Source organism: Copidosoma floridanum, unplaced genomic scaffold, assembly GCF_036245765.1.
Source record: "Copidosoma floridanum isolate Cflo_tuat_1 unplaced genomic scaffold, Cflo_Japanese_pri ptg000008l, whole genome shotgun sequence".
NCBI classification, from domain to species: Eukaryota; Metazoa; Arthropoda; class Insecta; order Hymenoptera; family Encyrtidae; genus Copidosoma; species Copidosoma floridanum.
Genome location: NW_028321885.1, coordinates 5,938,616 through 5,960,864, shown reverse-complemented (window position 1 = coordinate 5,960,864; position 22,249 = coordinate 5,938,616). Strand labels below are relative to the sequence as shown.

Genomic DNA, 22,249 nt, shown 5'->3' with positions numbered 1-22,249 from the left:
TACTGGCTGCTTTCATTATTTAAGATGAATAAATTAATATAGAAACGCGAATACCCAAACAACCCAGGGCGCTTACTGGCTGTTTGAATAATTTATCTTACTAATATATAAAGCAAATTCACTAAAACCGTTGTAATCGCTAACCGCGAAAACTACTGAACCGATTTTGCTGAAATTTTGCACATTGATCTATGATACTTTCTAGATGGTTTTAGTATAGTTTTTATCTTAAAAAATTAAATAACAATAGCAATAAATGAGCTCAAAGTTTTGCAGAAATACGCCAGCTTTTCACTTTAGTTCAATAAAATCCGCTAGGTGGCGTCGACATAAAATCAAGGCTACCTGCAACAGAATTAAATAGGTGTGGTTATAATAGGCCAGAGCGTCTCCGTCACTGATGCCGTCGTGGTTCGGCTGTTAAACGAGCTGCATAGACAACGGAGATTACAGTCCTGGAGCTGGATATCCCGGTTACGGACGACACTCTTCTCTAAGGAGAAAGGGACCTACGTTTCCATTCACCCTGAATCTCGACGAGTTCGATCGAAAAAAAAGTCAATCCAACCGATGACGTCTCCGGCATAATACCTGGAGACATAACTAGCCAGAGCACAATCTGCATCAACTCTTCAGAGTTGTATGGCAGTCCTACCATCCCGCCTGGTACAGTCAGAGAATTTTGGGCTACAAATGTAAGCCAGGGAAAACAGCTCTGAGGAGCACGGGCAGCCACAACGGCTACCTTCTTAGTCGTCGCGTTCCCAACGCGCTTACCCACGTGTTCCCATCTAACGGTGAGTGGTTGGTTATCCAGGGAATGACCCAAAGACGAGATATCCTTGAACAGCAGCGTACCTCCCTCCATCACAGTCTCCGTACATAGAGACTCCCAGGGTAAAAATCAAGCAACTGAAGCAACCCGTAGCCAGCTCTTCATCATCAGGAATAATAATAAGGAATAGCCTGGAATAGCCTGGTTTCACCACTGACGCTTTTTAGGGCCATTATAAGTATTAACGTTCCCTACTTAACCATCAATTTCATCGGTTCTTTTTAGAGACCACCTAAGTGTAAGCTACCTTGCCAACAAATACATTTTTACCACCATTTCCGGAAGCGATTCGTCGACTAAAAGACTATATTAACTTAAGACAGGCACTATTAAACCAAGTCAGCCATTCACTGGCAGACGTCACCTGCGGAGTTGTTTTTCGCAAGGCTGGAAAACCCGATGACCGACGACCCTATACTACCCTCTCGACTCTAAGCATTCAACCAAGAATCACTGATCCTCTCGAAGGTCTGCGCTGGGAAAACCTATAACAGCTATAAAGGAAAAAAAAACTTGAGCCAACGGGACAGCCTTCACTGGACAAGTATCACTAACCAATCTCTCCATCTAAGATCACCAAAAAACTGAATCTGCAAAATAAAAAAGGTGCTTTAGACACCAACGTCTTCGACGTTATACCAGAAGACGTTGGGAAAGAGCACTACAACTAGCCCCAAAGCTTCGGATTTTGTAATTTTTCTTCCGATCAGTCTGGGTCTTCAACAGCAGGCCAGAGAAGATCACCCTGAGGTATCCAGGCAGTCACACTTGCTGTTAACTGCAGTCAAGAAAGAGTTAACTCAAGAAGCTCACCAGTCTTTTTTAGGGCCATCGGATGTCGAACTACCTTGCCAACATATATATTAAAACTTAACAAAGTTGATAGAAAACAGCCTTTAGGGGTCACAAAAATTTTAAGCATACCAAAAGTCGCAAGAGGGTGGATTGAAAAAAAAACTTCAAATGTATCTAATAAATCCAATTTTACTTAAGCGTCAAGAAACTGATGCAGAAAATTTATCGAGATTGGAACAGCAGCGTCAAAATCGACAAATAAAGAATCCATTACGTGAGAGATCAGCTTTTCATTGTACCCTTGCAGCAATCTCTGAAATCTTTAAAGATCCTACTTTAGATTTTTAAATAAGTAGAAAATGTATTTGTGTTTTTGTGGCAATAAAAAATGTAGGGTTTAAGGTCCAGGACTTTGTTGCTCTGGTAATGAAGTTGTGAGATGAGAGAAAAAAATTTTTTTTTTAATATACATTTTTTGGGAGTTTAAAATCTTAACATTTTCAAAAACTAGCCCTTTTCGTGAATTACACTAGAGAAACTGTAAATCAACGGCTACTGATGGCCACCAATTATTTTATGGCATAAAGAACGCACGGTAATTTTCAGCATAATTATTATTTTGAATTTTTACACCTTATTATTTGACCATAAATAAACTATATGGATTCCGAAAAAATGTGTTTTTAATAAGAAGATTTTTGTTCTGAGATGTGTCAGGAATATGTGTAAAATTTCTAACTGAAAACGTTTCACGTTACATGTCAACACACTACGGTGTTTTATTTAGTAAGTCTCGGGCGAAGCCGAGACGGGTGGCTGCTAGTGATTAATAAATTAATAACGCAGGTGCCAATACCCACACAACCCAGGGTGCTTACTGGCTGCTATAATAATTAATAAAATAAACATTATAACGCAAGCGCCTATCCCTAATTAACCCTGGGTACTTACTGGCTGCTTTTATTATTTATGATGAAAAAATTAATATAGAAACGCGAATACCCACACAACCCAGGGCGCTTACTGGCTGCTATAATAATTAATAAAATAAACATCATTACGCAAGCGCCTATCCCCACATAACCCAGGGAGCTTTCTGGCTGCTTTAAATTCTTATGATTAATAAATTAATATCAAAAACGCCAATACCCACACAACTCGGGTCGCTAACTGGCTACTTCAATTATTGACAAAATTAATATAATAACATGAGCGCGTATCTCCACAAAACCCGGGGTACTTACTGGCTGCTTTAATTATTTGTATTTAAAAGAATTATAACGCTAGCGCCCATCCCGACACAACCCGATGCGCTTACTCGTTGCATTAATAAAATAGAATATAAGAACGCAAAAGCCTATGACCAAACATCCCAAGGCACTTACTGGCTGCTTTCATTCTTTATGATAAATTAATTAATATAAAAACGCTAATACCCACAAAACCCAGGGTGCTTGCTGGCTGCTGTAATTATTAATAAAATGAACATAATAACGCGAGTACTCATCCCCACATAACCCAGTGCAGGGCTCTTACTGGCTGCTTTAAATGTTTATGATTAATAAATTAATCACGCAAGCGCCAATACCCACACAACTTGGGGCGCTTACTGGTTGCTTTAGATATGTATAATAAATAATATAATAACACAAGCTCTAATCCCCACAGCCTGGGGCACTAACTGGCTGTTATAATTATTGAGAAAATAAATGTAATAGTGCAAGCGACATTCACTCTACAACTTATGGCGCTTACTACTCACTTTGATTATTAATAAAATGGATACAATAAGGCAAGCGCTAATCACCAAACTACCTAAGGCCCTTACTCATCGATTTAATTATTTAAAATATATAAAATAATAACTTAAGCTTCTATTCTTACAAAACCCGGGGCAATTACTGCTCACTCTAATTATGGTGAGTTGGTTTCACCAGAGACGGGAGGTGCGGCCGAGGAGGACCAAGAGGCCTAAGGCACCCTAACGCAAGAAGGACTGATGAGAGAGAGGGATGAGGGAAGGCCGATGAGAGACGCAGCGTGCCAAGTGAATAGTAAGATGTTTTCCCTCTGTAGTTGCGAGTTGCGGCGAACGTTTTTGTGTGGTCGCATGTGGCCTCCGTCGACCGGGTACTTCTGGGTTGTGACTTGCCCCGGGAGAGCAGGTGTGCGGGCGTGGAGACGGTTTGGTGTTGTTACGCTGTGGTTGCTGTCGCGGGTGGCTGGGGCGCCGGTTTGATGCCGGGGATGCCTGGTCTCACCTGCGTGCCGGGATGCCATCACCGTGGCGTAATCATGGCGATTGGCTCACTTCCGCTCTCTACAGTCCTGAAGTGCTCGTGCATGTGCTGCGTCCGCATATGTGCATGTACACATGGGCAGCTAATACGCCATCTTATCTCTCCTTAACTTTATCCCGGTGTGCCGGGACGTATGTGTTCTACGTTTTCCTGTGCTCGCTGAAGGGGGGCGGCCTGGCCTGGCAGCTGGTTTCGCGCGTAATGATTACAATTCACATGCGTTGTATGCGCAAAGACGGGGGCGTTGCCTCTGGTTCATCTGGCCTTATGCGATGATATAGCATATGCTTATGTTGCAGGAATGGCCCGACCGTATCCTTTTCCTCTTGTTTGTTCCCGTACAGTTGGGCTACCAATGCCCCTTTCATGGACGGGTTGTCAAATCGATTTGTCAAGAGTTCTTGGAAACGCGTCTAATCCACCCCCATGTTTCGATAGCGCTGCCACCATTTCTCAGCGTCTCCCTTTAGGCCCTTTTCGAAGTCATTGACGCGTTGTCCCTCGGGTATGTTATGGGCAGCGATGTACTCGTTGCAGCGAGTGACGTATGCTGCTGGATCCTCATGATCGTAGCCCCAAAACTCTGGAAGTGGCTGTCGGTGAGCGAACAAAGCTTGTGAAAAAGCTTCCCAATTCTGGAGTGCGGCAGGTGTCTGCTGGTTAGTGGCCATTTCAGGAATTTTAGGATCTTCGAGCTGGTGTTGTTGTTCGGCTACTTGACTGCCTTGCGGTTCGGTCGCAACTGCCTGTGACGGAGTCAAGTGTCCTCTTATATCCAACTCGGGTGGTGATGGTGGGGGTAACGAGTTCCCCTGATTGGTGCTTGATGATTTGAGCGCCACTGGGTGTTTATCCACTCCCAGAAGTGGGCTTTCTTGTGTGTTGCTGTTAGAGCGGGAGCGCGTTCCCACGGGTAATCGTTCTAGCGGTATTGTCTTAGCTAGCTCTGTCGTGAGTTTCAGCCGGCTTCTGCCTGATATGGCCCTACATCGAGCACCACTTGTCAAAAGGGGAGGGTCCTGCCCTAGTGGTGCTCCCTGTTTACCGGTGGCACCTGCCTTGGCAGCTGCTCGTCCCCTGGCTTTGTTAGGTCCGAAAGGTAGCCTCTAGTGCGTAAAACTTGTTGGTGGCCCTTAGAAGGGCCGATTGTTATTTAGGAGCGCCGGCTACGGCCTAGCGACGGTCTCACGGGGAACTGCCGGAGGCCTCGCAAGCAGCCTCCATCTTACTTGAGGGAGTCTCTGAGGGTCCCTCAGTTCGAGCAACGGTACCCTGGGTAATTTGGGTCTACCTTGAGGGGTCTCGGCGTACGGAGGGCGAGCAGGAGGAGGGCACAGTATAGGTCGAGTCGGCTTCCTCCCTGTTGGTTCCCCTGATTCTTGGGAGTCTTCCCCTAGATGAGCACCTGTACCGACGGACAACGGCGTGGAGGTCCGGTTTGAACCCGGGACCTCCCGGGTGGAGTGTGCCCGTAGGTGGGTGTTGGTGGGTGGAACGATCACCACGTTGCGCGGACGTACGGCTGGCTTCCTCTGTCGTCTCCTGGTGTTACGCCGGATTCGGTGCCTCTCCAAACGCTGCTTTTTCCGTGGCGTCTTCGCGGTGGTCGCGGCGTGAAGCTCTCTGGAGGCTTTCTCCGGTGTGCCAGAGTAGAGTAACCTTAACAGGGTTCCGGTGTCGAGATCCTGGGTGGCTGCCAGCCCTTCTGAAAAATATTTTGTAATTACATTTGTAATTACATTTGTAATTACACTTGTCAAGCCATTTGTAGTGCTACTTGGAATTCCACTTGGAATTACATATAGGGTTTTAGAATGGAAATTCCAAGTGGAATGCCAAGTGTTATTCCAAGTAGAATTACAAATAACAATTAGAGATAAATTTTTTTTTCTTTTTAAAATAGTTTAAAATAGAATCGTACGCAGCGTAATGGCCATAATTGTTATGACCATCAGTATAGTAACACCAAAACAGGGGGACTCAGTTCATTTTGAGAAAACTTGAAAAAAAATAGAAAATTCTATTTTCTCTAAGTTCGTGAAAAAATACTTTAATCGCTCTGTTTTGGTGTTACTATAAGGATGACAACACCTTTAATGGCCATTACACTGTGAACGATTATATTATAAACTATTTAAAAAAGAAAAAAAAATTAATCTCCAATCGTTATTTGTAATTCCACTTGGAATCACACTTGGCATTCCACTTGGAATTTCCATTCTAAAACCCCATGTATAATCCCAAGTGGAATTACAAATGGCTTGACAAGTGTAATTACAAATGTAATTACAAATGTAACTACAAAATGCTTTTCAGTATAGGGAGAGATCTGAAAAGGGTCTCGGTATCGAGATCTTGAGTGGCTGCTGATTCTGCCAGCGTGATGCGCAAGGTTCCCAGGAAGGATGGAGAGGCCGGGACAAATGAGAAGAAGTCGTGTTGGTAAATGACCGTGGCCGTTTATTTCTTTAGTCCCTAGTCGGATTGCTCCCAAGTATCGCTGGTCGCGGAGTAAGGGTCCGATCGTTAGCCGGTAGGTCCAGCTGGCCGATGGTGACCGTGCGTTGCAGTGGTTAGGAACCGACTGCCGCATTGCGCAGAAGCGCCCCCTTATATAGACTTGGCTACGGCTTTAGTGGAGAAAGTGCATCCGTACGATGGAGAGGGTAACCGAGCGCAAGTGCATTGGTCCCTTTCAGAGCTTCTCATCCTGACACACATTCCAGGGCACCTACTAGCTGCTGTAACTATTTATGATTAATAAATTAATAACGCAACGCCAATACCAACACAACTCAGGGCGCTTACTGGCTACTTTGATTATTTGTAATTAATAAAATAATAAAGGAAGCATCTATCCCCACAAGTTGGGCGCTTACTGGTCACTTTAATTATTTATAATAAATAAAATAATAACACAAGCGCCATTTCCCATATAACCTGGAGCGCTTACTGGCTTCTTTGATTATAGATATATCTATTGTCAATCAAATTATAGATCTATCTCTTCTGATTCATAGATTTCCGGAATATTTTGCTTATATTTAATTCTGGTTAAGAGTTATGTGGTAATTATAGTATTAACTGTTAAAAACATAGACCCTCTACCCTATCTTTACTATATTACACATCTAAGATAATAGATGAGGCAATTTGGATAAAAATACAATATCCATTTTTTTTGAGGTTGATTTTGGGGTTTATGATGCAATCTTATCTTGCTACAACTGGTATTACAGTCATCAACTGTTTATTGTCTGAAAATTGCTGTAAGTTGCGGCTGGTCATAAAAAAAGATCATATGGCACAGCTATAATCACCATGTAATTTCTTACTACAATGAAATATAACAAAAATGTTTTTGATCTCCACAAACCATAACGGTTTTTATTTTCTGTGCAAGCAGCGGCTGGTTATAATTTGATTACTCTCAGGTCTCACGGTCTCAGGCGTCTCAGCCATGAATCATGAATTAGTTAAATACATTGATTTTCGGATTCATGAGTGTAAAACATTTCCGACGCTTCTAACCATAGAGATATTATAGATAGAGTAGGCAAGCCTGGAAGTGCAAGCGTTGACACGTTAAAAAGAGATGCAACATCGAGCTGCCTTTCTATCTCTCTCTGTGGTCGCTACTGATTGCCTATGCCTACATATACGTAAAACATCACCTAATCAGCAGCGAGCACAGAAAGAGGTAGAAAGGTAGCTCAATGTTACATCTCTTTTTATCGTGTTAACGCTCCCACTTACAGAAGAATCGGTGGCTTGCCTACTCTATCTACAATATCTCTATGTTTCTGACATCCAATGCAGAGTGAGCCATATATATATGTACACATTAAGGTCTTATCACCCGATGACTCGGGGTGCTTACTGGCGTGGCCACTCTGTTGAATAAATAATGATTTATAACAGAAGGGTTTATCACCCAATCACCTAGGGCACTTACTGGCTACTATTGAATAATAAATTATCAATCAATTACAAGGGTGCCAATTAAAAAGATCTTTATCGTACTAGACAATCAATCAAAGTTGTGAATTGTTTATATATGTTATCAATCAACTTTTTATTATTTAATAGGGTTGCCAATAAGCGTCCTGCATGGATCTTCAGAGAATAGGTGCTTTACTTTTTTATTGATAATTACTTATTAACTAGATTCGCAATAACCATTCCAGGTTATCAGGTGATAGGAGCTTGTGTTATTAATAATTATTTACTTAACAGAGTCGCCAGTAAGAACCTTGGCCCTCGGGTCATCGGGTGATAGGACCCTAATGTGTACATATATATATAGCATACTCTGAATCGGATGTCGGAGACGTTGGTAAATGTTTTATACTTTATGAATCCGAAAATCAATGTATTCTACCAACTCTGGTCTCAGCTCTTGGCCTTGGTTAAATGGGAAATGGGACTACTTGTATTTCTTACACCATAGACTGGACCAAGGATAAATAACCACGCCGATGAAACGAAACAATGGAACTACCCAAGTAGAAATTGTAAGGGGGTAGCCCAGCTCAAACCATAGAGGTATAAGAATTCTTATACCTCTATGGCTCAAACGCATGTACAGTGGATCGACGGACAATGCGGCGGATACGGTCTCATGGTGCCATATAGCTCTGCCATTGTAATCCGCAATTATCACCAGCAGTTACATATGTGAGACGTAACAACGTTGTGTAACTGCTGGTAGTGATTGCGGATTACACTCTATATCATCTTTCACTATTTTTCAGTGTATATAGATATACAGCTTTGTACCTTCAAGGCCTCCTCTATAATTTCGCTGGCCCTACGCACTTGCGTAGTGCAGCGAAAGCATGATTGTAGAATCACATTGCGGAGCGGCGTGATGTAAAATATTTACCATTTTAAATTGACCGTCACTGACACGTGCTATAGACCAAGAGCTGAGGCCGAAGGATGGTATAAATTTCAACTAGCTGTCACTTTTACCAGAATTGAGGAACCTCATGATTCGTGGAGATCGGGAATATTTTGGTTATATTTTGTAAAGGTTAAGAGTTAAATAATTATAATTTCGCTGTATAATAGTTTCAATGTACCAGCCGCAACTTTCACTATTGGATAGAGAATAAGAAGTCGTTGACTGTTAGTACCATTTGCAGCAAAATTATAATGCATGTTGTACACGAATATTGACTTTCATAAATGTAGATATTGTATTTTTATCTATAATGTTGTCGCTAATGCATTATCTATTATCTTAGATAAGTATTATTCATAAAATCATGTAGGGAGTCTATATTTTTGAAAGCCGATTTTCGGGTATAAGATGCGATCTTATTCTGCCGCAAATGGTACTCTTAGTTAAAAACTTCTTATTTTTTATTAATGCTGTAAATTGCGTCTGGTAAATAAAAAAGATTATGTGGCACAACTATAATTATCACACAACTCTTTACCACCATAGACATATAAAACAAATATACTGCTCGTTCTTACGTACTTGGACGGCGCTGAAGGCTGAAGCACAAGTCGAAGGAGACACAACATCGAACGGGGATATATGTTTCTCTCGCACATTGCCAAAGGTAGGAATGTGCGAGCGAGTTAGATACTATTTTTGCTTCTGCGCCAGACTTGTGAAGTTGGCGCCCGTAAATATTAAATATTAATATTTTGCACCCATTCAGGGCTTAAACGATTCCTCCTTACTTGCGGATTTATCCTCCACTTGAATTTTTATTTGCGGATCAATAGTTTGCGAGATATTTGCAAAATAAAAAGTCGAAAATGGGCGCGGCGCTGAAGTATAAAAAACTTTGTTGTAAGTGCTAAATTGGGTTAAAATCCAATTCTACCTGTACGATTCGATTCCTCCTCATTTGCGGATTACGTAGGTATATAAATTAATGTAATTAAATGTCACAAAGTTTGTAAATAATGAATTTAATTATAGAGTGAGAGAATCTAGTAACTTTTGTCTAGTGACTTTTGGTCCAGTGCTCCGTTCCTGTTGTTCGGTACATGTCGTTTACTCCGTACCGCGGGTTCTACAAAATATTTATCAGAATAGAAAACTTTAGTAGGTATTAATCTATTAATTATTAGCTATAAGTTATTCAGCTTTTGGGTCAATCCGCACACACATACATTGCATACTTCAAACTAAAGGAAAAATTTATTTGTCAATAGGTACAGATTTTTCATCTTAAGAATCTAATATCTGGAATCTATTGTGGCAAACACTGTGGACTGATATTTATTCATTACGCGCAAAATTTTAATATTTGTTGTTATTCAAGAAACAAATAACAACACAACTAAAAAGTAGCAGTACAGCTATAATCATCACAAGACAAGCCACAGCTAAGCACACGAGTAATAATTTTGTTTGGGCAAGTTTTAGAAAACAGCTCAAGCATTCAAATTTCGCGCTTAAATGATTAATCAGGCGAATTGAAGATCAAGTTACCGACCAGTGGAAACGGATAAAAGTGACACAGGCTGTGTTCGCCTAAGGCTCTGTTATTAAGTCTGTTAAGGTCACGTGATCATTTATCATAAGTGCGAGGGAGACAGCATGATGTCACCGTCTCACTCGCACTTATCATAAATGATCACGTGACCTTAACAGACTACAAATGGAGCCTATGTAAACACAGCCCCAGTAATAAATTTACAAGTACTTAATTTAAAAAAATGTTTATTAAATGGGCTTACACTAGATTGCATAGTCATCGAAAAATGTGTGTGTGTATGTGTGTATTGATCCAAAAGCTGAATAACTTATAACTAATAATTAATAGATTAATACCTACTAAAGTTTTCTATTCTGGGGCCGTACCATATAACTATTTTTCTGTACATCGGCCTATGTTATAACATAGGCCCGCGAAGCTAAAAAAAGTTGTATGGTACGGCTCCAGATAAATATTTTGTAGAACCCGCGGTACGGAGTCAACGACATGTACCGAACAACAGGAACGGAGCACTGGACCAAAAGTCACTAGACAAAAGTTACTAGATTCTCTCACTCTATAATTAAATTCATTATTTACAAACTTTGTGACATTTAATTACATTAATTTATATACCTACGTAATCCGCAAATGAGGAGGAATCGAATCGTACAGGTAGAATTAGATTTTAACCCAATTTAGCACTTACAACAAAGTTTTTTATACTTCAGCGCCGCGCCCATTTTCGACTTTTTATTTTGCAAATATCTCGCAAACTATTGATCCGCAAATAAAAATTTAAGTGGAAGATAAATCCGCAAGTAAGGAGGAATCGTTTAAGCCCTGAATGGGTGCAAAATATTAATATTTAATATTTACGGGCGCCAACTTCACAAGTCTTTCAGAGACGTACATAAGAAGGAGCAGTCTATTTTTCTTAAATGTCTAGGTTGACCACTGTTAAATATGACCGAAATATTTTGGATCTTTACGAATCAAAAGGTTTTCCAATTCTGGAGAAAGTGGCGGCTGGTTGAAATTTTGACCAACCTTTGCCCTCAGCTCTTGGTCTACTATAAATATCGGCTATCCGCCACACTGTCCCTCGACCCACTGTAAAAGCATGGTTCAAATCAAGCAACCCAGCCCAGCTGCAGGAGCCGTACTATATAACTCTTTCCGCTTCGCGAGCCTATGTTAAAACATAGGCCCGCAAAGCGAAGAAAAGTTATATGGTACGGACCCACGTGGGTTTGTAATACGGTGCTGACTTGGGCGCAGCTTGGCCTTTTTCAGCATGACTTTCGCCCAGTAATCGCCCACTTTTGTCTGCACTGATGTTAGATATATACAAGCCTGCAAGTTTTTGAAGCTATTCACATAGACATTTTTTGCTTATTTCATTGTGAACGTTCATATTGAAAAGGGGGTTCCACTGTTCCTTTAAAATCAAAGTGAGTGAAGACTGAACAGACCTATACCTCTTTTTTCATCAGGCAACAAAGCCTATGGTTGCAATTATGTTGACTGACAGAGAACACAGCATAAGTCTGTTCAGTCTGTTCACTCAATTTGAGTTTAGCGGAACAGTGGAACCCCCCTTTTTAATATAAACGTTCACAATGAAATAAGCAAAAAATGTCTACGTGAATAGCTCCTGTATATATATAGCTGTACAAGTTTGGCCCCCAGATTTTATAAATACTAAAATAAAGTACAACAAATTAGCGAACTCAACTTTTTTGCGCGTTGCCTTACTTTTCAATTATTAATAACAGTTACTTGGGGGCTTCCCCCAAATTTCAATGGTATGATTTGCTTGAGTAGTAAGTCCTACAAAAATAAGTAAAGGCTGAAAAGATAGCGCGTGCATTCCACCTGTTGCCCCCGAAATAGTTTTTTATAATTAATAGATAAATTATTGCAAAAATTGTAATAAAACATTTTGTAGTAAATTTTTTGCCCTCGCGCATGCGCAGACAATCTCCAACAAGTCTTGCGCCATTTCAGGCAATTTTCCGGACCCCCTAACATTGCCTTACCGTACATATATATATTTTTACTTGCTCCATTTTTCGTGTAAATATAGGTAAATTTAACATTCCACGTACACGTTTTTAAACCACTTTATTCAATTCAAGCATTATTTAATCGAGTGTAGAAACTAAAACAGAAAGAAAGAACTCGTGCCCATGATACCAGACGTCATTTTTGCACACAATGATGAAAATTACTCTGGATCCAGTAAGCCTGTTGCAGAAGCATCCTAAAGAACAAGTAAGACAACTCTGCAAATCCAAGAGAAAAAGATGATAAAACTATTAAAAATACTATTTATAAAACTAAGTTGGAGATCGTCTGCGCATGCGCGAGGGCAAAAAATTTACAACAAAATGTTTTATTACAATTTTTTCAATAATTTATCTATTAATTATAAAAAACTATTTCGGGAGCAACAGGCGCAATGCACGCGCTATTTTTTAAGCCTTCACTTATTTTTGTAGGACTTACTACTCAAGCAAATCATACAATTGAAATTTGGGGGCAGCCCCCAAGTAATCGTTATTTATAATTAAAAAATAAGGCAACGCGCAAAAAAGTTGAGTTCGCTCATTTGTTGTATTTTTTACGCACAATCTAATGGTGTAATTTATTTTGGTATTTATAAACTCTGGGGGCCTAATTTATACAGCTTATATATATTTTGCGTGTGCCTGCGCACGCATATAGCATACCATAGACGTCTCCGTATTATACTGATCTGCAGACGAAAGTGGGCGATTACTGGGTGAAAGTTATGGCAAGTCAGGCCAAGCTGCACCCAAGTCACCGTCGTATCACAAACTCACCGGAGGCCAAGTCAGGTGCCAAGCTGCGGCCAAGGTGGGCGGCGTGTCAGCCAACTTGGGCCCAGTTTTGGCCCACTTTCAATTTCTCTACTTGGGAAATCGGTAATAGAACTATAATAGAACAAGACTGAATACACAGCGCATGCGCAGCAATGCGTGTTATTGTAATAAAAGAAAAAAATCGCACATTTGACGGAAATAATTCATTTACTAGCTATACATAAGAATATGACAATTTGCAATAGTTCAACATAAACAATAAATTAATTGCAAACGATTGATACCAATTTTAATAGTATAGACACTCTACCAAGGGTGGAGAAGATACTTGTCGTATCTCTCGCAGGACGGCATCAAATTTATGTATTTTGGCGAAAGTGATTGATCCAATAGTTTTTTACAAAGCGGTTGCAAACGTTGCTAACAATTTCACAGTTTTGGGTATTTTTTTCGAGTCGAAATTATCAAGTTGCTCGCAGAGTTTGCAGAGGTCATTCAGAGGGGTTATAAATATTTTTTTACCACAAAATTGAAAGTATATTGCAGTCTTTTTCAGCTAGAATAGTATTATTCAAGACTTATGAGACAATGTCCATTCCGTTCAATGGATGCAAAAGTCGCTCTAAAGGTCTTATAAGTGCTGTAGCTAAACAGATTAAACTGCTAAATTTTAAACCGCTTTCCAAAATAACTGTTCGTTTTGATCCATTTCATAATAAAACATCTGGAACAAGGTTTGTTATCTATTTGTTGAATGTTTTACAAAAAATATTTTGACATTTTGTTTTTTTTACCCTGTGTATATCCATTAGGTTTGGACTCAATGAAGATTTTAGTTAAATTTTCCATTGTATCAGGTGGTATCTGAACTTTCGGTAAGAAAAGTGTAACACTTCATGTTGAACTGAGAAAGTTTTCTGTTCAATTTTATCTCAACAAACGCATCATACTGTTAAGAAATGTATCAAGTTAGAAAAAGCTGCTAAAGCTTGCAGAACTCGTGTTAGGTAAACTCTGCTTAAATGTTGATCAAAAAGACTAAGATATAATTTGGTGGCAAATTAAAAAAAATTATTCTATGGCATTTTAAGTTTTTAAAAATTGAGTAATAGTTGAAAAAAAATGTGAGATTAAGATTGCCACTTGGTTAGAGTACATTTGATGTCAAGATGTCATTGTACATCCTTATGCCGTATAGCTGCAGCAAGTATTCAATTTCTTAGTTTTTTTTTCATTTGACGTTAATTACTATTTGTAGAGCATAATTCAGATTATTTATATTGTAATGGCTACTACTAGTTTAATCGTTTGACAAGCCATTATTACCCATCGTTTTGTGTCTATTTATCTGATTGCCTGTGATAAAGTTAGAAATCAATTTTTGCAACACTAACTCCCGCCAATTCGCAAATTTTAACACATACTTAAGGTTTCAAAGACAACACAAAATATCAAGTTAACCTTTTTAGGTGTGTTACCCTGTTTTATGACCATATGGAAGGATATCTCATGCCTAGAATCCATCTGAGATCTCAGCTTAGGTGTCTTAAAAAAGTATTTTAACTCAAAAAAAATTCAAAATTTGTTAAACAGAATTGAAGGTTGCCTTGCTGGTGTAACCAGTGGGATGGTAGGTACATTGAAAAACTGCCTTATAAAAGTGCCTAATGTCAATTTTTTAATTTGAAATAAAATTTTCGAATTCTAAATTGAAATCCTAGGTGCTTTTTTAGAGAATATAATTGAAGGGATCTCACATGAGTATTCAAAAAATTTATTTCATTCTCAAATGTTGATACATAACATTTTCAAAGATGTGTTTTTCAGTGTACCATCCAAATAGTATCATCAATAGGGCAGCTTTTTAACTGTCAAATTTATTTTTAATCTTTTTAGTTAGGATATACTTTTCAAGAAATCCCACCTGAAATCTCTAATGAGTTATTGGCACGTGATAGTAACTTATGATCTCATCTGATGGTCATAGACAGAGCAGCCTATGCAGTCATGACAGAAGATTTGACATGCAAAACACAGCCTTGTCCAAAATTTTATATAAATTTGTAACAATCACACGAAACTTTTTTTGGAACTGTCTTTTTTTAAAGAGCCACACTTAAAAATGTTAATTATTTGTCAGTCATACTCATTGAAAACTGAGTTTACATTAAAAAATTTCCACAGTTCTGTACAAATAAGAAAATTTAAATTAGAAAAAAAAATTATTGCGCAATGGTAAATAAATATGACTCTATACATTTATCCTAGATCTCAGAAAGAAACACTAGCCTATTTTGACTCAATCTAGTTCCTCTGCAAAAAATATTTGAAATGTCAATTACAAAATCATTTTCAAGCTCGAAATTACTAGAAAATGTTGTCATTACTAACATAAATAAGTGTAAAATTCTAATACGATCGTTTTTTCACTTTTCGAGTTCCCATCAATCAAATTTTTATTCAGATCTTGATAGCATGATTCCTAAATTTTCTGTGATCGTCCGATTTTAATTCTACTGGTCTTAACACTTCAAGAAACTATTTAAATACAGTTGGATTCAAAAAAATGAAAATTAATAAGAACTGGTTTTATAACGATTTGTTCTAGAAACATACACACACGTACAAGACTATTAAACTTTTTTATTTTTCAAAAGCAGGCTTCCGCTTTTTCTTAGCTACAAAGCTATTTGTTTTCTACAATTCTTTAAAAGAAGTAAATCACCGTAGCACTCTCAGGAGCTGAGATCTTTTTTGTATGCCCTTGTTTATCAACCAATTGAGCTGTAATTTGAACATGTTACAGCTAATTTATTTTAAGTTTTATAAAAAAAGTTATCGGCATCATTTGCTTGCTGTTAACTATCGTTGAAGTATAGCGCCAAAATAGACGACAGTAGCACTGGACTGGGAGTATAGCAACTAAACGTAAATTTTTTCAACACAATTGGGACTTGCGGAATTCAGAATCGGTGAAGATTGGTGTTTATATCAAAAGCGTCTAGATGGGTATTTCATGGCAAACAGTGTCCATAAGGATAGAAAGGTAGCTGTGCTCATCATGTTAATCGGCCAGGGAGCATACCAGGTGCTAAAAGATCTGTGTGACCCCGTTCTCTCGGCACAAAAAACGTATGGAGAGTTGTGCTCCATATTGAAAGCGCGATTCTCGCAACGTATCGCGATTTTTAGGGAGAGAACTGAGTGTTTCGAAATGGGTCAGGGCGAGACGGAATCTGTCGGACAATGGTTCGTGCGGGTAAAGATTCAGGCTAGCAAGAGCAAGTATGGTGTACACCTTGATAACATGGCAAAGGACGGATTCGTCACAGGCCTACGAAAAGGGAAGATCCTTGACAGAATCTTCGAGGAAGACGAAAACAAGGCACTTTCGGCTATTGTGGAAATAACTAAGGACAGAGAAGCCGCGCTTCTACAACCGAACGATGTATCAAACGTCCAAAAAGTGCAAACCAAGAAGAATAGGTAGAATTTGTATGAAGGCACGGACAAAAAAAACAAAAATTCGTCGATTTGCTCAGGCAAGTCAGGCAATGACAGCAAGTGAAGTCACTGCGGTGGCACGAACCACGATTTTGCAAAATACAAATTCAAGACATATAAATGCAACGACTGCAGTAAGGTTAGGCATCTGGCCAGAGTCTGCTGCGCTACAAGGGGGTCTGATCGGGGCATTCGATATCTCGCAAAAGTAAGCATTTTTGTCGAGTATCGGCGATAATTCCTAAACTACGCATGCGCATTATCGTCATTTTTGGTTATTTCATAGGGATTATCGAAAAAACTGCTTACTTAAGCAAGATATCGAATGCCCCGATCAGACCCCTGCTACGGCTAACGTCAATGCACTCGTCGAGTTTGTTGAACAGCAATAGGTCGATCTTTTAAATGTTGACTCCATGGAAAAAAGTCTTTGTCTCGAAAGATCGATCCATGGGACCCAGTGTTGGTTGAGGTAAGCATCAATGACGTCATGTGCCAATCTGAGTTGGATACAGGCTCGCAATGGACCATTATGCCAGAAGACATGTACCGATGGAGCTCAAACTAGCCTCACGACAAAGTAGTCTTACCAGGGACGAATCGGGCCTGGGGGACCCCTGGGTTAAAAATTTTTTTTTATTGGCTTATTTCAGTTAGAAAACAGTAGATATCGTTACACTTTTCGTACAGACAACTTCTATGAGTTTTTAAAGCCGTGGAAGGCAGCCAGACCTCGAAAATGGAGAGTTTTCCGCGGATACGCGTACGAGCGTATACGCACAAACTCGGGAAAAAAATCATAATTATATTTTTAGCTCTTGTGCCATGATAAAAATGGGTGGAATACTCAGTTGTTATATCTTGTTATAATCTCTCTGAGAATCTAAACCGTGCAAGGCCAAAACAGGGAAAAATTGGAAAAAATATTATAAGTTCCTATTGGGCTCTTGTGCCGGAATAAAAGTGAATAGAATACTATGCTGTTCTACCTACTACTAATCTTTACAGGTCTTCAAAGCCGTGGAAGGTCACCAGGCTTTGAAAATTCAGTTTTCCGCGGATACGCGTAACAGCTTATACGAAAGAAATTCGAAACAAATCATAATAATTTTTTTAGCTCTTGTGCCACGATACACATGAGTGAAATACTTTGTTATTATATGTAGTTATAATCTCTGTAGGATTTTCAAACTGTTTAAAGCCACCAAGCTTTGGAAACTAAAAACTTTTTGCGGATACGCGTAATAGCGTAAACGGAAAAATTGGGTAAAAACTCATTAGTTTTTTTTGGGCTTTCGTTCCACGGTAAAAATAAATAAAATACATTTTAATTGTATATACTTTCAATCTTTATAGGTTTTTAAGCTTTGGGAGGTCGCCAGACAGTTACCTTTAAGAGTTTTCCGCGGATACGCGTATAAGCGTATATGCACTAAATTGGAAAAAAATCATAATTATTTGTTTAGCTCTTGTGCCACGATGAAAATTAACAGAACACATTTCTACTATATTCATTTATAATCGTTGTTATTTTTCAAAGCTATGAAAGGCCGCCAGGCCTTGAAAATTAAGCATTTTCCGCTGATACGCGTAACAGCGTACAGCAAAAAAATCGGAAAAAAATTGTCAGTTCTTGTAGGCTCTTCTCATGGCATTCCCTTCTAATAGTTCTTTGTTTTTCAAGCTATGGAAGGCTGCCAGGCCGTTAAAATTATCAGTTCTTCGCCGATAGGTACAATAGCGTTTACGGAAAAAATCGGGCAAAAAATCACAATTTTTTTTTGAGCTCTTGTGCCACGATAAAAATGGGTGGAATACGTAGTTGTTATATCTTGTTATAATCTCTCTAAGAATCCTAAACTGTGCAAGGCCGCTAGGCCTTAAAAATTAAGAATTTTTCGCGGATACGCGCAATAGCGTACAGGGAAAAATCGGAAAAAAATTGTAAGTTTCTTTTGGACTCTTGTACCAGAATAAAAAAGAATAGAGTACATTTTTTTTACATTTACTTATAATCGTTATTAGTTTTTCAAGCTATAGAAGGCCGCCAGGTAGTGAAAATTAAGAGTTTTCTGCGGATACGCGTAATAGCGTACAATGAAAAAATCGGAAAAAATCATAATTATTTTTTTAGCTTCTGTGCCACGATAAAAATGACAAGAATTTTTTACTGTTGTATCTAATACCAATTTTTACAGGTCTCCAAAGCCGCAAAAGGCCGCCAGTCTTTGAAAATTTAGAGTTCTGTGCGGATACGCGTAGTAGCGTATACGAAAAAAATCCGAAAAAAAAATCATAATAATTTTTTTAGCTCTTGTGCCACGATAAAAATGGGTGGAATACTTTGTTATTATATCTAGTTATAATCTATACAGGATTTTAAAACTGTTTAAGGCTTCCAGACGTGGAAAATTAAGAATTTTCCGCGGATACGCGTAACGGTGTATACGGGAAAAATTGGGTAAGAAATCATAAGTTTTTTCTGGGCTTTTGTGTTACGGTAAAAATGAATAAAATGTATTTCTTTTGTATCTCCTTATAATATGCATGTGTTTTGTAAGCTTTGGGAGGCCGCCAAACAGTGACCTTTAAGAGTTTTCCGCGGATACGCGTATAAGCTTAAACGCACAAAATCGGGAAAAAAATCATGATTATGTTTTTAGCTCTTGTGCGAAGATGAAAATTAATAGAATACATTTCTACTACATTTACTTAGAATCGATATTTTTTTTAAAGCTATGGAAGGCCGCCAGGCAGTGAAAACTAAGAGTTTTTTGCGTTTACGCGAACAGCGTATACGGAAAAAATCGGGTAAAAAATCATAAGTTTTTTTTGGGCTCTTGTGCCACGGTAAAAGTGAATATAAAATATATTTATTGTATCTACATATAATCTGTATTGGTTTCGTAAGCTATGGGAGGCTGCCAGACAGTAAAAATTAAGAGTTTTCCGCGGATACGGATAAAATCGTCTTGGAGTGTTAGCTGCAGAGAAAAAGGGGGCGTTTACCATTAATACTTAAATGCGTGTAGTTCTTAGAGTTGTTGAAAATACCATACTCTTTTTCTAAAGGTATTTTGCCAACTTAAAAATGTAAGAAAATTTATGATAATTAAACACCTAAACATGAAATTACGTTTTGGTATATTTAGACTCGTGAAGCTAGGAATAGATATAGTTGTTTAATAGTACATAGATAAGCGTAAATTAAAAATTTCTCATAAAATTCATATTGCTTTTTTGGACGAGTTAGTTATACGTAAATAAATGCAATGAAATAACAAAAAAATTTTACTGAAACATTATTTATAATACAAAATTGTCATCACATGTTTTCTTTTAAAACTTTTTAATTGTTTATTTCTTTATAGAATTGCATTAACAATGCATAGTTTTCGATCGTTATACATTTTATGTATCCTTTGTACAGCGTTGACATAAATTCCACAGTGGAATCGAAACCTAGAATTGGCAAATTTCTTTTTATTGTAATAGAACTTATATTAATTTTTTTCGAGATCTCATTGCATTTATTAATTATTTTCTTATTTTTTAATGATTTTTTCGCTTGTAGTGATGTTATTTCATAATAATTCTAATATTAGTCTTAAATTATTTCGAACGTTTAGTATGTCTTTTTCTTCAAATACGTACTGTGATCCCGTACATAAAATATACGCTCACGAACACACGTGTGTACCGCAATTTCCGTGTGTATAAAAAGAATTTGTTTGAAGTAGGATTTTTTTTGGAATGTATAACTTCCATTGTAATCACGACATACACCGTCCTTTACGAATCGTTGGACCACTAAACATTTTGATGAATAAACAAACAACAAACAACAAACATTCTCAATTAGATTCTTAGGAGGCACTCCGTGAAAAAAATCTAAGTATATAAATTTTTTTAATGATGGCACAATTATTAACAATGTTTAGTGCATATTGTTATCGTTAATTGGCATAAGCCAAACGTTGAAATTCCAAAGATCTATTTTTAAAGCCCAATCTTTCCACATGTCACTAATTCCCTTTTTTGAAAACAATTATGTAATAAAAAAAGTATCAAACGCTAAGACGCTTAGCAGTGAAACACAGTTTTTGCTTACTGTTTTCATAAATGCATTTATTATACTGTCATCTAACCATTCATTTGGTAAAAATGATTAACCCTTCAACATAAATATTTATACCATCAACCGTTATCTTGGTGAAATAAAAATTTTGAAGATAATCTTCCTGACTTTGAAAAATATTTAGTAAATGAGGTAGCTCCTTTTCTGTATTCAGTTTTTTAAAAATTTCGTTATTGTTTTGCATTACTGGATGAGAGTGAGATGTATACACTATCTTCACAGGATCAATCATAATTTTGACGACGTTTTCACTTTCCATGCCAGTTATTTCCTAGGTGATTTCAAAAGTGTTGTTAATTTTTGTTTTTTCATCTCAAGTTGGGTTTTACTTTTCACACTCTTTTTCTTCATTGTTCGTTTCTTTGTATTAGCTTGTGATGTATTTTTTTTCTTGCATTTTTTTACTCATTTGCCGTTTTTTACACAAAAATTTACTTCTCTTAAAATAAATGTTTCTTCTTATATTGGACTTTTTCCATTTCTCTTCCGGGAATTCTTCGTTTTCGCTGCTGACAATACCTTCATCAGTTTTATGACTTATTTTTGTTTCAGTCTTACCATCTTCTTCTATTTATTTTTTTTGACGATTTTGTAAAACTCTAGTTGTTTTTAACTCAAAGGTCCTCTCTCTAATTTTTTGTTTCAACAACGATTCCTTTTTTTTGTATGAAACGAGTAGCAACGATCCTTTTCTTGCCTTTTAAAAAAACATTTTTTTCAATGCTCCAGTAGTTTTCAACTGTAGCGTTTAAATACCTTGTTAAATTGAATCGAAATATTACAATTGCAGACCACAATGGAACGTACGGTATAAGGTATTCCAGTAGATTTTGAATAAAATGTTCGCAATGTAAAATGTTTAGTTTTTTAAAAATATGTATTCGTGCTTAGAATATCTTCTTGTAAGTTTGAAAAATATTTATGAAAAGGAGATAGTTTTCTTGCTTCTTCATGAATGTCTATTCCATCGTATATTATTTCCTGCTTTAATAAATATTCAAAATTTTCTTCCTTTTTATCATCAAGTTCAGATTCGTTGTTTTTTTCATCAGCATTCTCGAAAAATTTTAGTAATTCATTTATGTTCGTAAGGCGTTTTTTGGATGAAAATATTATAACAACGTGTCTTAATATTTCAATTATTTCATCTTATGTTGTAGAATGTATTATTTTAGTTATTGCACATGCTGCTAACACTTTAACATCGTTATCATGAAAATTTCCTCAATTTTTTTTAAAACAGTCTTAATCATATGCGATGAAAAAATGTGTAGAACTGTGAGTGAAGCTTCAGATTTTTTACCAACAATTTCTTTGTAAATTTGTTGTAAATACATGGACAACTTCATGTGATTAAAACTAAGAAAGGCTGCTTGTAATGAAGC

At 37.6% G+C, this 22,249-nt stretch overlaps 1 protein-coding gene across 1 annotated transcript in view; it reads left to right on the top strand.

Moving 5' to 3' along the window:
* The first annotated feature begins 13,352 nt into the window (after positions 1-13,352).
* The window catches only part of mRpL53 (mitochondrial ribosomal protein L53), a 133,484-nt gene continuing 124,587 nt past the window's right edge, over positions 13,353-22,249 (top strand). Inside the window, exon 1 of the mRNA XM_089589224.1 lies at positions 13,353-13,956. Coding sequence (XP_089445350.1) covers positions 13,811-13,956 — 146 coding nt within the window. The 5' untranslated portion in view covers positions 13,353-13,810. The remainder of the gene's footprint in view (positions 13,957-22,249) is intronic.